This window comes from Aspergillus glaucus, assembly GCF_001890805.1.
Source record: "Aspergillus glaucus CBS 516.65 unplaced genomic scaffold ASPGLscaffold_3, whole genome shotgun sequence".
In the NCBI taxonomy this organism is placed as follows: Eukaryota; Fungi; Ascomycota; class Eurotiomycetes; order Eurotiales; family Aspergillaceae; genus Aspergillus; species Aspergillus glaucus.
Window position 1 is genome coordinate 979763 of NW_019170455.1, and position 15045 is coordinate 994807.

At 49.2% G+C, this 15045-nt stretch overlaps 7 protein-coding genes across 7 annotated transcripts; 3 read left to right on the plus strand and 4 right to left on the minus strand.

Annotated features, from left to right (window-relative positions):
* The first annotated feature begins 405 nt into the window (after positions 1–405).
* On the plus strand, positions 406–2478 carry ASPGLDRAFT_42947 (uncharacterized protein). The gene has a single exon (XM_022545707.1). The coding sequence runs from the start codon at positions 610–612 to the stop codon at positions 2158–2160; it is 1551 nt and encodes a 516-aa protein (XP_022404570.1). The 5' UTR covers positions 406–609; the 3' UTR covers positions 2161–2478.
* A 1811-nt stretch (positions 2479–4289) lies between these two features.
* On the minus strand, positions 4290–5798 carry ASPGLDRAFT_42952 (SDR family oxidoreductase). Its single transcript, XM_022545708.1, has 4 exons — positions 5649–5798; positions 5299–5581; positions 5062–5251; positions 4290–5012 (listed from the first exon to the last, which is right to left on the minus strand). The coding sequence occupies exons 1-4, from the start codon at positions 5762–5764 to the stop codon at positions 4417–4419; spliced, it is 1185 nt and encodes a 394-aa protein (XP_022404571.1). The 5' UTR covers positions 5765–5798; the 3' UTR covers positions 4290–4416.
* Positions 5799–6558: 760 nt separating this feature from the next.
* On the plus strand, positions 6559–7278 carry ASPGLDRAFT_32360 (uncharacterized protein; the record flags this gene model as incomplete). The annotated part of the gene is made up of 1 exon (XM_022544162.1): positions 6559–7278. The coding sequence occupies one exon, from the start codon at positions 6559–6561 to the stop codon at positions 7276–7278; it is 720 nt and encodes a 239-aa protein (XP_022404572.1).
* Positions 7202–9985, minus strand: ASPGLDRAFT_42954 (putative ATP-dependent RNA helicase DBP6). Its single transcript, XM_022545709.1, has one exon. It carries the CDS (start codon positions 9927–9929, stop codon positions 7389–7391), a length of 2541 nt encoding a protein of 846 aa, XP_022404573.1. The 5' UTR covers positions 9930–9985; the 3' UTR covers positions 7202–7388.
* A 332-nt stretch (positions 9986–10317) lies between these two features.
* ASPGLDRAFT_119337 (phosphatidylinositol N-acetylglucosaminyltransferase subunit A/GPI3) lies at positions 10318–11939 on the plus strand (the record flags this gene model as incomplete). The annotated part of the gene is made up of 4 exons (XM_022540038.1): positions 10318–10348; positions 10404–10438; positions 10494–10882; positions 10934–11939. 4 exons carry the CDS (start codon positions 10318–10320, stop codon positions 11937–11939), a joined length of 1461 nt encoding a protein of 486 aa, XP_022404574.1.
* Positions 11940–12142: 203 nt separating this feature from the next.
* On the minus strand, positions 12143–12752 carry ASPGLDRAFT_32363 (uncharacterized protein; the record flags this gene model as incomplete). Its single annotated transcript, XM_022544163.1, has 2 exons — positions 12143–12601; positions 12654–12752. The coding sequence occupies 2 exons, from the start codon at positions 12750–12752 to the stop codon at positions 12143–12145; spliced, it is 558 nt and encodes a 185-aa protein (XP_022404575.1).
* Positions 12753–13406: 654 nt separating this feature from the next.
* Positions 13407–14192, minus strand: ASPGLDRAFT_118644 (ADP-ribosylation factor family protein; the record flags this gene model as incomplete). The annotated part of the gene is made up of 2 exons (XM_022539974.1): positions 13407–14095; positions 14144–14192. 2 exons carry the CDS (start codon positions 14190–14192, stop codon positions 13407–13409), a joined length of 738 nt encoding a protein of 245 aa, XP_022404576.1.
* Positions 14193–15045: the final 853 nt, after the last annotated feature.

Sequence of the window (15045 nt, forward strand, 5' to 3'; positions counted from 1 at the left end):
GAAGAGAGACGGGCAAGGGAAGAGGCGGAACAGCGCCAGGAAGAAGAGAGACGGGCAAGGGAAGAGGCAGAACAACGACTGCAACCCAACTCTCTATTTCGTCTTCTTGATCGCTGCCACGAATCTCTGTCACAGACGATCCGAGTCGAGACGAACGCGACCCTGACGACCCAAGGAGACGTGACTGACCCCGTCAATCGACTTTTTCCTAAGCGGATTGTTCCATGGCTTGATTTCCCTCAGATCCAGGAGCAAATCTGGAATAAACTTGAGCGTGCAGTCAGCTTTACCTCATGTCCGCTCTTTCCTTCTGATACCCAGCTAGACTATGTCGCAACAAATGTCCAAGACCGACTGATTTACTCAGAAGCGACTTTACGAAATTTCGAGCGAGACACTGTGGATAACTTTGTTGAAAAGATTGTCGAGGCATTACAAGGCGATGAAACTTTGCAACAGGAGTTCAGTATTGAGGGCCGAGTGGCCTTTTATGACCGCATGAACTCAACCTCACTGGATGACAGTCTGGAGATGCATCTTGACGACGCACCCCATCAACCAACAAACACCAACTGCGGGAGAGGTAGAAGAAAAGGGAAGGGGAAACAAATGAGTCAAAGTCAGACAAGGGCTCGCTCAGGAAGGCGGCGCAATCCCCGTGCTGATCAATTCTGTGTTCATGTCGTGGCTGACGAGCGCCAGATACCAGTATATGCAGTGGAGTTTAAAGCCCCTCATAAGCTTACAGTTGCGGAGCTAGTCGCAGGCTTGCATGAGATGGACCTGGCCCGCGATGTTATTGATCAGGAAGGAGACACGCCTGAGTTTCATACCACCCGCCTTGTTGCCGCTGTTGTCACTCAGATATTCTCATACATGCATGACTTGGGGATACAGAACGGGTGTATTCGGACAGGGGAGGCATTTGTCTTTCTACATATTCCAGAGGATCCCACAATAGTTCAATACTACTTGTGTTTCCCAAATCAAGACGTGCAGGCAGGCGATGAGAGCTGTCTCCGCCGGACTGCCGTGGGCCAGATGCTTGCATTCACACTCCAAGCGCTGGCCGCTGAAGCTCCATCCCAAGAGTGGCACAATACCGCACATCAACAGCTCTCGACCTGGAAAGTCGAATACTTGGACATCTTGCGTGATATTCCTGAAATGATTCGCAAGGAGCCGCCACCCTCAAATTATTGGCCTTCACACTGGAAACGGAATCCAAAGACACACAATACACGTTCCCACACTCACTGTAATCCAGGTGTATCTACCCCGGCAGGCTCGCCAAGTGAAAGCAGTGATAGTGATGAGGATATGCCTTCACCATCCACTGCACCAGCCGCACGCAGTCGATTGAGTCGCGGGAAAGGTAAACATTTATCGACTGGCGGACGTGAACGGGCACAACCCTACCGAAGAACAAAGCAAACTCCTTCTCAAAAGGTGCAGAGACCGTACTGCACCATGGCTTGTATCCATGGTATGGTCAACAGGGGTCCTCTGGATAAAAAGTGCCCTAACTGGCAACGTCACAGCGGTCAGAGGCATCCAATGGGCCCGCAGGAGTTCACACGCAAGCTGCACCATCAACTTGTCCAGAATCGAAATAAGGGTTTTGAGCCACTACACATCCGTGGTCGGACGGGGTATCTCATGAAAGCGACTCTATTGTCTCATGGGTATACTGTAGTCATCAAGGCTACAACGAAGGAGAATCAGCATGCCCTTAAAACAGAAGTCAACAATTATCACAAGCTCCGAAGCTTGCAAGGATATCAGATCCCGGTCTGTTTAGGCGACTTTGAGCCAAGCATCGCATACTGGTACCACGGTCAGGTAATGACGCATATGATGATCCTGAGCTGGTCTGGAACTAGGCTTCAGCGGATAATCAAAGACGAAAATTTGGATTTTTTCCACAAAGAGCGAGACAAAGCTCTGAAGTCCCTCCAGAAGTATGGTGTTGAACACAAAGACAAAGAGTGGCGTAATATGCTGTGGGATGAACAGACCCGCAGTTTGGTTGTCGTTGACTTGGAGGACGTGGAATGGCTTAAGCGGCCTCAGCCTTTCCAATCAACATCTGGCAATTCATTGGGTCGTCGTATCATCCGAAGGCGCCTATCTAGTCGAGCTGCTGTCTGTACATCATGATGGCACTGGAAACAGCCGCCGCTTATCACTGTCCCGGTCTTATTTCCTGCGCGCCTTGTTGACTTCGGATTGTTGTGTCTTCCGTTCTGGGGAAAACCACCGTTCAGAGGAAGATGATGGTTTGGCTTTCAGCGCAATCGGCCATTTGTTGAGTCATCCAATTAATACGCTAGTTAGTTAATTATATTCGGTCAAGCGACTGGAGGGGTTTCACCACACGGCGATGAAATGATCTTAGTTTTAGCAAGCACTTTCTATTGTCACAGTGGCAGGTCAAATAGCAATAACCAAAATTAAACCTAAAACGGCAAAGCGCGTATTCATTCCATACTAAGCTCTTGCATCCTACTCTTAGTAGTTTATGAGCAACCTACATACCCATGGGATAGATTCATCGGTATACGGGCTTGACAGCGACTTGAACAGCTCGATCGGCATGCCGTCCCGCCCGTTGCCATCATTTGTAGGCTACAAGCGACTGGTGCCTTGAACATTTAGCCACCGGCTTCCAAGTTGGCGTCCGATCGATCATTTCAAACTGAAATAACAGCTGAAATCTCAGAGTATTATTGCAAATTTCTCAAGTCTATCATGTTCGCTTTTTTTGTCAGCTTGATTCTGAAGATAGTAAGCACCTGTTTATATCGAAGCAAGCTTGAACGCTCACATATATTTATTCCTAGTGGTCCGTATCTCAGTTTGCCAAATTATCAATTGTGGTTTCTTTCATCTGATCAATGGTATGTATCTCGTTTCTGCCAAATAAAGAAGTTGTTTCTAATCGACTAGAAAATATGTCCTGCTTGTACAGGTTCTCTCTACGCAATTTACTTCCATACTGGGTCAGGTCTTTTTCAATGTGATGTGGGGGCGGAGTTCAGATGACGGCAGTCGAGTGTTCATGTTTTGTGACAATTAACTTTCTTTCCTATGCACATGATGAGCTGGAGATCAGCATCGCTGACTTCAGTGTGTGGCTTCTCCTGACACAAGCTGGGCTCTATATTTGGCCTGTTTCCTCATCAGACATTGGGGATGACATATCTCACAATTGCATACCACATTCGCCTTGGAGCAGATTGCGGCATACAGACAGTTGGTGAAAGAATGAACTGACCTGCCTGGGCACACATGGAGCAGTGAGTATTAGAAAGACTTATTTATCTCTGAAGGTATAATGTGGTTGCTGATAACATGTGTTTTCTAGACAAACATTTGCAAAAATATATCTGACAGACTCCGCTGCCCTCTGGAACTTTTATGCAAACTCGGTCGAATCACTTTGCCTGAACGTTCATATAGGCATACTGAAGGAATGACAAGCCTTGGCTCAAAATTCCAAGCAACTGGTTAGCCGCCAGGTCCGTGATGGCACAGATGAGCAAAACCCATCTTTCACACCAGTGCTATACGCAGTTGCTAAACAAGGTAGGCTTAGTGCAATCACCAAAGGATATGATTACTCACTGGTAAAAGCTCAAGTGGACTACCTTGTTTCTCTATTCTGCAATGCAGACCACATGAATGTGACTCTTCATGGTTTGCAGAATGTGTTGAGCAGACTGCCCAGCTTGAGAAAGTCAAAATGCTGCCAGAAATTCTGGGTGAGATGTTCTATGTGCGTGAGAAAGAGAAACTGTTTGAAGAAGGTCTAATTGGTATGGTTTCCATTGAACCTGGATAGACCAGCATGCATAATGACCAATACCTCAGGCAAGCTATCTGCTATCCATGTGTCCAGAATGTCTCCGCCCCTGGACCCGTCTAGCATTGAACCTCAAAAGTTCGGTATGCGCCTTCACAAGATCATGTTCAATTTGTCACCTTTAGAGGGATGACAGATGATTTCGAAATCAGTTTCCATGTCAAAGACTTCGGAATTAATTTCAGACCCTAAATACCAAGGAACGCTAAACCGTATATGGCACGCATAGATTTATGATTGAATGCGTAATATGTCTTGTATGGTACGAAACGATTCGATGGCATTTTACTTGTAAAAAGGCGGTGCAGTCTATGGAACGAAATGTCTATACTTGTACATTACACATTTTCTTACGGGCAATTTATGGTTTTCAAGCTCGTGCTGACTACATGTTCAGTTTTCAGTAAAGAAACAGTACGAGTATTCTATGCAACCAAGGATCAAAGCTTTTTCATTCTTCTATAAGCAGTATCAACAAAAGCAAACACATTCTTTTAAGGATTGAAAGCCCTCGGCCAGGGTAGTCACGAGTGTTGGAGGTTCGAAGGGATTCAGTTGGAATGTCCCGTCTTAGGAACAGAATCCGGACTGGGCAGAACACCGGCATTCTCATACGACCGGAACGTACTAAGCCACGCTTCATACGTATCATCAATACGATCCCACCCAAGCCTCCTCGCCTTCACCGCAGTACTCATAAACGGCGCCCCCGGCGTTCTCGGACAGAACAGCCAATTCATCATCGCAAACCCATGCATCTGGAACGATTCAGAATTACCACCATACTTCCCCACAATACCTTCCCAAACAACCCTCTTGTCCTGAGCCCACTCGACCAGTTCCATCTGGGGCTTTCCGTCGTCGCTGGGGGCTTCGGATCCGTCCATCGGAACGTGGTAGTACTGCGCAAACATGGTCCAGAGGAACCGCCATACTATCGCGTCACCATTAGAGTGGTTGAATGCTTCGTCTTTGCAGTGGTCTTGCGTTGTAGCCCAGACGGTTAGATCGGCGATGCTGGGGGCGTAGCATTGGTCATCGACTCGATGGTAGCCATTGATATTTCCGGGCCATTTTGGGCTTTGGCCTAGTTCACGGCAGATGAGGAAGTATTGGGCGATTGGGAGGGCTTCGTTTATGCCGGAGACTGAGGGTAGAGTAAGCATGTTGCGAGGTTTTCGGAAGGGGGTTCTTACACTGTGGGGCGAATCCGATAATGCCGAAAGGCCGAATGATGTTGTAGTGCCAGGTGTTGCGACGTTTCTGAATTTCGAAGAGATTATCCTCTTGTTGATAATAGAAGATGGTTTCGCTTCCCGGGCCGTCGTATCGTGGACTATCCTCATGACAAGGCGTGTTGAAGTTCTGGAATTGAACTCCATAATGCTACTCCAAGTTAGATACCATCTTGAGGGAGGCGAAGAGGGAAATACCTTTCCTCCAGTCTGCAAGCACACGCGTTGAAGCTTCGGACACGTTACATCAATTGCTTCCAGAAAGTTGCGGAAGAGCGGATTGTTCTTTTCAGGAAGCTTGCTGAGGTCACTGTTGTGAACGTACGAGGTGAAGTATGCATGGGTAACATCCTTGCACGCAGCGTTCATCTTCTCCACAATCACTTCTTGAGAGTCTAGGAAGTCGATACCGATGAAGGTAACTCGAGGATCAACCCAGTAGTTGCTTGGCAGCTTGCGCGAAGTGATGAAGATTCGGGACCTGCTCGATTGTCAGACACTGTCACCAGTCACGTATGGTATGTTAGGCCCCATGGGGCAATACGCACCACTCAGACTTGGGCGTCCGAATCAGATGTTCGACAATAGCATGGCCACTGATGCCGTTGACACCGGTGACAAATGCAACCCTACTCGAGGGCGGTGCACAGATGGAATTGCTCATCTTGCAAGTGCTACTGTGAGGATGTAGATTGTTGAATTAGGCAGAGGTGTTGCTGCTGTTCTCTTCTGATACTTGAAAGTCAAGGGCTCTCACAACCCATTTTATCCTCCCATGTTGACCCAGGTCATCAATTCAAGCCGGCATCATTCGGCCCTAACGATCACCGATCGCCAAATAAAACATACCCATCGAGCAGCGCAAATACGGCCCCTCTCGCTGCTTCGGACTCTAACTCCCACCGTCCTGGTAGGCAGTACGAAGTACTAGTTGGTATGCAGCACGAGCCCTCATCGGCCACATCGGAGCTTATTGTGTCCCGTGCCAAGAATCACATCTAAATCAATCGCAAGAGCGATTTCCTCTTCCGGCCAGGCGGTGATACTTGACGTCGGAGGGGTTTTCCAAACCTGTCTAGCTCCCGGCTCGGCAGGCGGGGCCTGGGCCATTTCAGGGCGGAATTTTTACGGAATTCGAACGGAATTGTTCTATGCATAAATGTTGTTGTGCATAGCAGCATAGTTTGCGTAGCATTTTGTCTGAACGCCGGCCCGGAAACTCAATATCTACGACATTAGTTTGGGCGGTATTTAGGGTTACGGTAAAACGGGGTTGTGGGGGTTCAAAGCCGCGAAGGGGGCTTTCCTCGCGTATCGCGTGTTCTAACATGTTATTTGACTCTGTAGTTAAGAATGATGTTAATGAAAAGTGAAGTCACCGCATATGCTCGACCAGCTACCAATTCTTTGCGACTACTATACAGAAGAAATCAAAACTCACTCCAGGGAGAAAGGAAAATGAGACAATCCGCATCAAAAACACCATCTCAACGAGACCGGAATATCGGCCAAGTCATCTTAAACCGAGCAGATGAGCGAGCTCGCCAACCTAAAAATGAGCATACAAATATCTCAAAGGCTCCAAATGCAGCTATCCAGCTTGATATAATGAGAACCTACATTGGAGACATCAGTTTCGACGCCACCCAGCAAGATCTATCTGGTTTCATAAATGCATGCCACCTCGCCTTCGACGGCAGAGGTACATCTGGAATCAAGGAAAAAGCAGTGAACACGATCCTCGGGCAAGAAGCGCAGATGCTCCGTGTGAGGGGTGTTCTTGAGTACTTGGCGAGTGAGGGGTTGATTGCATATGCTTTCGACCCTGAGACTGCTGATAATATGGTTAAGGATGAGGGGATCGATGTGAATGATTTGGCGGTCAAATTCAAGGACGTTACTGAGGCTATGAGATTGACGAGTCCGTATTCGAAGGGTTGTTTCAATGCTTCCTTTCCATATTCTTGGTACTGGTTGATTTACACGATAGCGTGTGATCGGTTTTTGCGTCCGGGTGTTTTTGATCTGGATGGGATTTCGGATGTCGTTCAGCAGCATTTGAATGATACGGCTTTACAGTGGTTCATTGTTCTAGTTAACATTGTTGCCATGGCTTACTCTGTATTATTTGCTCTTGATGGAGGAATCGAATATATCGATATTTGTTTTCGCCCATGATTATGTACAATCGTAATGAATGACAACCAAATCTATTACGCCTGGCTCCTCTATATGTGTAGTGGCCGGAAACTTCTATAACGAACACAAGACAGAATGCAACATGTTGCTTATGCTTTTGACCTGGACGACTTCACCTTCCCACCTCTTCTGACCTCTTTCTCGAGTTCGTCCAAAGCGGCGCCGTACCGCGACTTGGCATCGGCCATATCGTCGAGCTTCATGTTCACCCGTTCGACCTTGGAAGCCCTGGTGATCTTTCCATCAGAACCTCGGGCAATCTCGTTTGTGAACCATCTGCCTTCTCTGTGTGCGAAGAGTGTCCATGCCGATCCTTCCTTGTGAGCACGGGCGGTACGTCCGACACGGTGGACGTAGGTCGTGATGCTAGGAGGAACGTCGTAGTTGACAACGTGGGTCAATGATGGCAGGTCAAGACCACGCGAGGCACGATCGGTTGCGACAATAACGGAGATCTTGCCCTGGCGGAAGGCAGTGAGGGTCTTGCGGGATGCGGATGACTTGTTCGATTTGATGATAGTTCCCACCTGGCTAGTAAGAGAAGGATCGAGTAGACCAAGCAAGCGAGAAAGCCGAGATGCTGATTCAGAGGACTTGGTGAAGATAAGAACTGTCGTGCGCGAGGGGTCGGATTTCGGTGTGGCCTTGGCAGGTTCTTTTTCAGAGTCAGAGTCCGATTCAGATTCAGATTCTGATTCTGACGATGAAGTCGCTTCTGAGGACTCAGATTCGAAATCGGATTCCTCAGAGGAAGACTCATCAGAGCTGCTCTCGTCGGAGCTGGTATCATCAGAACTAGTGCCATCAGAACTGGCGTCATCATCGGAACTGGTGTCATCGTCAGAACTGGTGTCATCTGCCTGCACAGCGCGGGCAGATCTTGTGCTTGAACCAAGACCACCAAGACCAATACGAGAACGCAAGAGGCGCAAAAGATAAAGTGGTTTCTGCGCACCATCCCCAACCGAGATAAAGTACTCCTTGAGTGTCGATGGCAGAGTAAACTGGTCATCTGTAAGAGCCACGTCCTCATCGTCCGCGGCACGGTCAGCTGATCCAATGACAGCCAACTTAGGGTTGGTCAAGCGCAATGAGTTCAGCTTCGAGATATCCCTGGTCATTGTGGCACTAAGAACGACCTTCCTGGGATCCTTGTTCTCGATAGGAAGTCCAAGATCCGACATGAGTCTTCCACTGAATCCGAAAGTATCCGGAGACTTTCTCGCATCCAAAGAATTCATCACAACATCGACCCATTCCTGGAAGCTTTCATTCAGTAATCGATCGGCTTCGTCAATGACTAGCCATTGAAGATGTTTCAGAGTAAAGCCCTTTGTATAGCGAAGATGGTCGACAAGACGACCCGGCGTACAAATAAGAATGTCGACGTTGGGTTCGGGTTTGTGCAGATAACCGGGTAAAGACTCGTTGAGATCTGCTGCTTCGGAGATATAATCCTGCATGTTGAAATCCGCCCAATCGTCTGCAGTGAATCTGAATTGCTGTCGTGACTTGAAAGACTCAGGACCATAGACTTGATCCACGCGCATCAATAGCTGCTGCTCGTCTTTGATGGCGACATTTCCCACCGCTGACCCAATCTGTAAGCCGGAACCCGCGGTGCATAGCTCAGTAGCCTCTCTGGCTTGCTTTACCAGTTCTCGAGTAGGGACAACGATAAGTCCTCTCAATCTTGGAGCAGGAATATGTTCCAAATTGGTCACCAGCGGAAGGACATAGGACAACGTCTTTCCGGAACCAGTCGCGGCCGAAATACACAGGTCACCCGAGTGCTCCTTGGGTCCAGGTAGAAGCAACGGAATAACAGTAGATTGCACTGCAAATGCTTCTTCGTATCCGTGCTCTTCAAGAATGCGTAAGAGATCGGGTTTGATGCCAAGGTCGGAGAACTTCGCTTTCGCGTCCGATGAAGTTCGAAGAGGATTTGCCAGCCAATTAGGAAGAATTGAATAAGTCGGTAATTCCTCTTCTTCAAGCGTGGCCTCTGGCTGGGGCAATGGCTCCAGACCTTGTGCCACTACAGGTTCTGCTGTTGTCACTTCCGGTTTTGATTCCTCCGTTCCCTTCTTTGCCTTTGCTACTTCTTTCACCTTTGCGGATCTCTCGAATTTGGATAGAACACTGGAGTATTTGTTTTTCTGAGCTTGCGGTGTGTCGTCCTCTCCATCGTTGGCGGCATCGGCTTTCTCAGATTCTCCGGTCTCCTCTTCTATATCTCCAGCGACCTCATCCCCCTCATTATGCCCCTTGGAAGTTCGTCGCTTTGAACTCTTCGACTTCTTCTTGGTGTCAGACTTGTTGTCACCTGGGCTTGGAGAACCCTCTTCGCTGCTCCTCTCCGGGACAGCACTTTCTTTCCGGGTCGCATTCCCTTGATCATCGGTCTTGTTTTCGGATTTGCGCTCCTTCTTCGATCGCTTTTTCTTATGAGAGTCTGGGGACGAAAGGGGGCTCTTGTCTTTCTTGGACTTCTTGATCGGCGTGGATGTCGAGCTATCGATGGCGGTGCCATCTAGGTCTCTCTTTCTCTTATGCGATTTCTTTGCGCTTTGTGGTGTATTCGACTCATTCGTAGAAAGGTCATGACGTATAGATCGGTCCTTTGCCATTTTCAAGGATATCGACCAGTTCGAGGGGTCTGTAGAGGGGATTTGGTGCTGCGTCGTTGAGAAAAACCATCCGAATAATTTCTTCCAGCGGGGACAATTTCCCGACGCCGATAATTGGCTGCTGGCAGAATGGCCACACCGCCCTCTGGTCCGCCTGGGTCTGGACTTCCCCGGAGGACAACATTCGATGCGCATACAAGCTCCATTAAGCCCCTGGACATATGAGAGTGGCAGGAGTTTGCGCAATGGGAAGAGCGGATAGGAATATTATACAGATGCTTCTTAGAGCTTTCTTGAGCGAAAACTACAGCCAAAATGCCGTATAACATTGCGTGAGTTCTGTCGCATTCAAGCTCTGGAGTATGAGTGCTAATTCAATTGGCGCAGTATGGTTAGCGATTTCTTCTTCCCTCAACCAGGTCCGTTTCTGCTATCGATGTGGTATTCTTGGGGGCATTGCTGAGACTATAACAGGGGGAGTTGAAAGTCACATCTACCAGCTGTCGACCGTAAGCATACCGGACGGTTTTATTTCGGACGAGTCTAATACTCATCGCGTTTCAGAAACTCATCGATCGCGGGCATAAAGTCATCATCATCACCCATGCGTACAAAGGACGGACCGGAGTTCGATATCTCACCAATGGCCTCAAAGTCTACCACGTTCCATTCTTTGTCATATACCGCGAATCGGCGATGCCCACGGTGTTCTCCTTTTTCCCTATATTCCGGAATATCGTCATTCGCGAACAGATTCAGATTGTTCATGGGCACGCTAGTCTGAGCTGCTTCTGTCATGAAGCTATTCTACATGCGCGGACCATGGCGTTGCGAACAGTGTTTACAGACCATTCTCTGTTTGGATTTGCCGATGCGGGATCGATCCTTACGAACAAGCTCCTTAAGTTTACTTTGAGTGATGTTGACCATGTAATATGCGTCAGTCACACATGGTAAGTCCAACCACGAGCCGATTGTGACAACTGCTAACTTACCGGTCTTAGCAAGGAAAACACCGTACTCCGAGCCTCCCTAGACCCCCTCATGGTTTCCGTAATACCAAACGCAGTGGTTGCAGAGAACTTCTGTCCGTTAGCATACGCACCTCGCCTAAACGATCGAGAGCACGGGCCATTATCAGAGTTACGACCGCAGCCGAAACCAATTGGACCAAACGATACCATCACGATCGTGGTGATTTCGCGTCTTTTCTACAACAAAGGAACAGACCTCCTGATCGCCGCTATCCCGCGTATTCTTGCTTCCCATCCAAATGTGCGCTTTATCATTGCAGGATCGGGGCCCAAGGCAATCGACCTGGAACAAATGCTGGAAAGGAATGTACTTCAGGATAAAGTGGAAATGCTGGGCTCCGTACGACACGAGGAAGTTCGCGATGTCATGGTCCGTGGTCACATATACCTCCATCCCAGCTTAACGGAAGCTTTTGGTACTGTGATTGTGGAGGCGGCTAGCTGTGGATTATACGTGGTGTGTACGCGTGTCGGTGGTATTCCCGAAGTGCTTCCCCAGCACATGACGACCTTTGCGAAGCCAGAAGAGGACGATTTGGTTATGGCGACTGGAAAGGCGATCGGGGCATTGCGCTCCAATAAGGTACGCACGGATCGATTCCACGACCAAGTGAAAATGATGTACTCCTGGACCGACGTCGCACGGCGGACGGAGCGAGTCTATGGAGGCATCTGCGGGGACATCAGTCCAGAAGAGTTTTACGGCTACTATCCCGGGCAAGGCTGGGAAGCTAGTGGGGATAGAGTACGAAGTTTTGCCTTGATCGATCGACTTAAGCGATATTATGGCTGTGGAGTATGGGCAGGCAAGCTATTCTGTCTGTGCGTTGTCATCGATTTTCTTCTTTACGTCTTCCTTGAAATGTGGTTTCCGCGGGCGAATATCGACATTGCTCGCAGTTGGCCAAAGAAGCTGAACCAGCAAGAAGAGAAACTTAAGGCTCGGACCAATCGTGATCCTGAAACCACTTCTTGAACAGTTTACTTGGTGGGATATTGTTCTAATGCTTTTGATAATTCGCTCATATTAATATACAACAACCGTGATACCCATGCTAATCATACATGAATCGTTACTAAAAGAAAAATGAAAACAAGTTTTCACAAATGCCAACACCAACAGTCTCCACTTTAACTCCGTTTCGTGCTGGGCTCATACTTCCACTCCGAAGCCAGCATCTAAGCCGACTCAGGCTGGACATTCTCTGCGCCAAGGGCACCCTTGTCACCACGCTGGCCACCATGGGCCTGATCGCGCTCCAGACCCCGCTGGCCAGGGATATAACGCTCAAAGCCAGGCTCTCTGCTAGCACCAACACCCTCGAGACCACCACCAACGTGCTTACGGTGGCTTTGACCATCATGTCTAAGCTCGCTGCTGGTCATTCCAGAAACCGGGTGGCCGATACCGGTGTAGACATCCTGCGATGTAGCCCCCTGCAGAGTATCCGCTGCAGAGGTCTTGACGGACTCCTTGCCGTGGCCGCGCTCGACGCTGGGGTTATTTGCCTGGCTGCCGGGCTCGTTGATGGTGTTAGGGGTGAAGGAGTTGCTGGCGGGGGCGGTGCCGGGGGGGTGTGTTTCGGCGTGGAATTCGGGGGCGTAGTCGCCGGGGGTTGCCTTGACGCCGGGTTTGTGCTGGTTGTCTGTTAGTATTGGGTTAAATATGAATGAAGGATGTTTGACTTACACCACCGTGCTCCTGGGGGGCGTTGGTAGGCTGGACACTGGGCTTGAACTCGCCCTGCTTGGGGGTAGCAATCGAGTTGATGTTGTTGAGTTCACTCATGATGGTTGTAGTCGTGATAAAGAAATGTATAAAAAAGGATGTAAGAGTAGAGTTAAGATATGTTTCTGGGTATCAAAGAAATTGAATGATTCTGCTATGCTATTCTCCGAGGCGACTCGTACCCTACTTTATAATGCCATTTGCTGGATCTCCCAATCCGACATCTTGGCAGGGTTTGGGTGGATGACGTCAGGTTGAGCGGCGTTGACTTCATAGTCCTCTCACGCTCCACCAAACCAGTACCACTTACCAGCACAAATACTGGGAATATATGGACCATGACGTTAAGAGTTGTTTCACTGGATTCTGGTTGAGACCTGCCAGGAACAGTAACCGGCCTGTTCTGTGCTATGGTGCCAATGTCCAGGGGAGAGTCAGGAAAATGTTGTCATTGTACTCCATAGGAATCTCGAGAAAGATGGAGAATATTCTATCAAATTCAATTCGGTGTAGCTAGGTATCATTAGGGTATGTCAGCTTCTCCTGTTTCCGTTCCGTCTGCGCCTGAAACGATCCGATCCAAAGTCCAAACAAGGTATCGCGGAGAATTAGAGTGTTCTGGCCGATTGGCCATTTCAGCGACCATTTTCGGGTTTATGCTGTCTCGTGTTGTGTTGTGTTGTGTTGTGTTTGTGTGCGTGCTTATGCTGTCCATCACTTCATTACCGGTGGCCTCCCTTCCTTATTCCACTTCACCCGACTCTGTACCCATTCCACCGCTTCCTGAACACCACTCCCCATCAATGCGCTCACAGGAAGCACGCGACTATCTCGCACATCGGCCCCCTTCTCCCCCTCAAACACCTTCCGAACAAACCCCTCCTTAATGCGCACAACCTCCACACAATCCTCCCGGTCCTGCTTATTCGCCAAAACCAATATCGGCACCCCCGCGACATCAGAATGCTGCAACACCGACTCCAAAACCTCCCGGCACTCTTCTAACCGCCCAAAGTCGCTCCCGGGCGCATTAATCCCCACCATCTGCTCGGTGAATTGCTGCATAGCCTCAGACGAACTAGGCCGTCGTCCCGTAGAAAACAGTCGAGCGATATCCGGATCCTGTCCGACGTCTGCACTATCTACCACGAAGATGATCGCGTGACAGCTGGTGTAGTAGCTCTGCCAAAGTCCGCGCATGGATATTTGTCCCCCCACGTCCCAGATCTTCAGGTACATGTCCGGTAACGAAATGTTTGCGACATTCTGGCCGACGGTCGGGACGGTTTTGCCGGGGTTGGGGGCGGGGGCGCCGTCGGGACGGGGTTGGTAGAGGGACTTTATTTGTGAGAGGAGGGTGGTTTTACCGGCGTTGTCGAGGCCGAGGAGAAGGACGGAGTATTCTGGTCGCATTAGTATAATCCCACATATAATGATTCAAGGGCGCATACCCTCTTTGCTCGTGGCGTAGAGATACAGCGATTTAGCCAGATGGTACATAGTTGCGACGATGCGCGGAGACGCTGCGGAGTCCAGGCCAACTCCGTGGTCGAGATTCCAATCAGAACAGGCAGGAAATGGGACAAAAGAGGAGAATCATGGCATCGCGGATGCTTTGATTCTCCTGGAGTATCCGTATTTTCTCCTTTTTATTCGAACTCTTGGTATCTCTCCTTATCCAACGATTGTATCTCCTGTCAGCGACTTTCTTGGCCGATCCGCATCCTTGGCCCACGCGTCAGCCGCTTTCGGATTAGGAAATCAGGGCATGGGGCTGGGAGTGGAGTACCCTATGCCCTATTTCTGTATTGAGAATCACGGCGTGGCGAGCTGAAGGCGAGCTGAAGGCGAGCTGAAGACGTTGACAGAAGCTCAATTCACATCCTACATCCTACATCCTACAGAGATTATGGATTCAAACATGTCTGCTTTACCAGCTATATCACAATATAGCACAAGACCGCCTGGTGTCTGGATGATGCTACGCCTAACCAGGTCAACCAATTCCGGCTTTGGAATGGTTCCAGACCTGCTTCTCCCCACCCTACGATGCTCATTATTCGGGGTTTTTTAACGCATCCAAAGGATCCCGCTAGCATTCGCCTCCATTCAATTCCCTTGCTCTACTATCATTCGTCCATTCACGGCGCTGTTGCTTGACTAAGAAATCTCCAATTTGTCAGCCGGTTCTTCCGACGTTCGCGGAAATCCGACCATCTTTTCTCCTCTTTCCCGGCTGGCGACGTTGAAATATTTTTCTCATTTCCCCTTGCGGCCCTTGAGAATTAACCTTGGTTGAAGGCTGGGCTCTCGATGGCCGTTGTCATTGTTCCTCCTTCTGGAGAAGGTAGTA

Bases quoted from the DNA above. Each gene is read 5' to 3' on its own strand.
- ASPGLDRAFT_42947 (XM_022545707.1), top strand. From the start codon at position 610: ATGAGTCAAAGTCAGACAAGGGCTCGCTCAGGAAGGCGGCGCAATCCC.
- ASPGLDRAFT_42954 (XM_022545709.1), bottom strand. From the start codon at position 9,929: ATGGCAAAGGACCGATCTATACGTCATGACCTTTCTACGAATGAGTCG.
- ASPGLDRAFT_42952 (XM_022545708.1), bottom strand. From the start codon at position 5,764: ATGAGCAATTCCATCTGTGCACCGCCCTCGAGTAGGGTTGCATTTGTC. The intron at 5,252-5,298 runs GTATTTCCCTCT...AACTTGGAGTAG, and splicing joins GCTTGCAGACTGGAGGAAAG to CATTATGGAGTTCAATTCCA. The intron at 5,013-5,061 runs GTAAGAACCCCC...CTCTACCCTCAG, and splicing joins TATCGGATTCGCCCCACAGT to TCTCCGGCATAAACGAAGCC.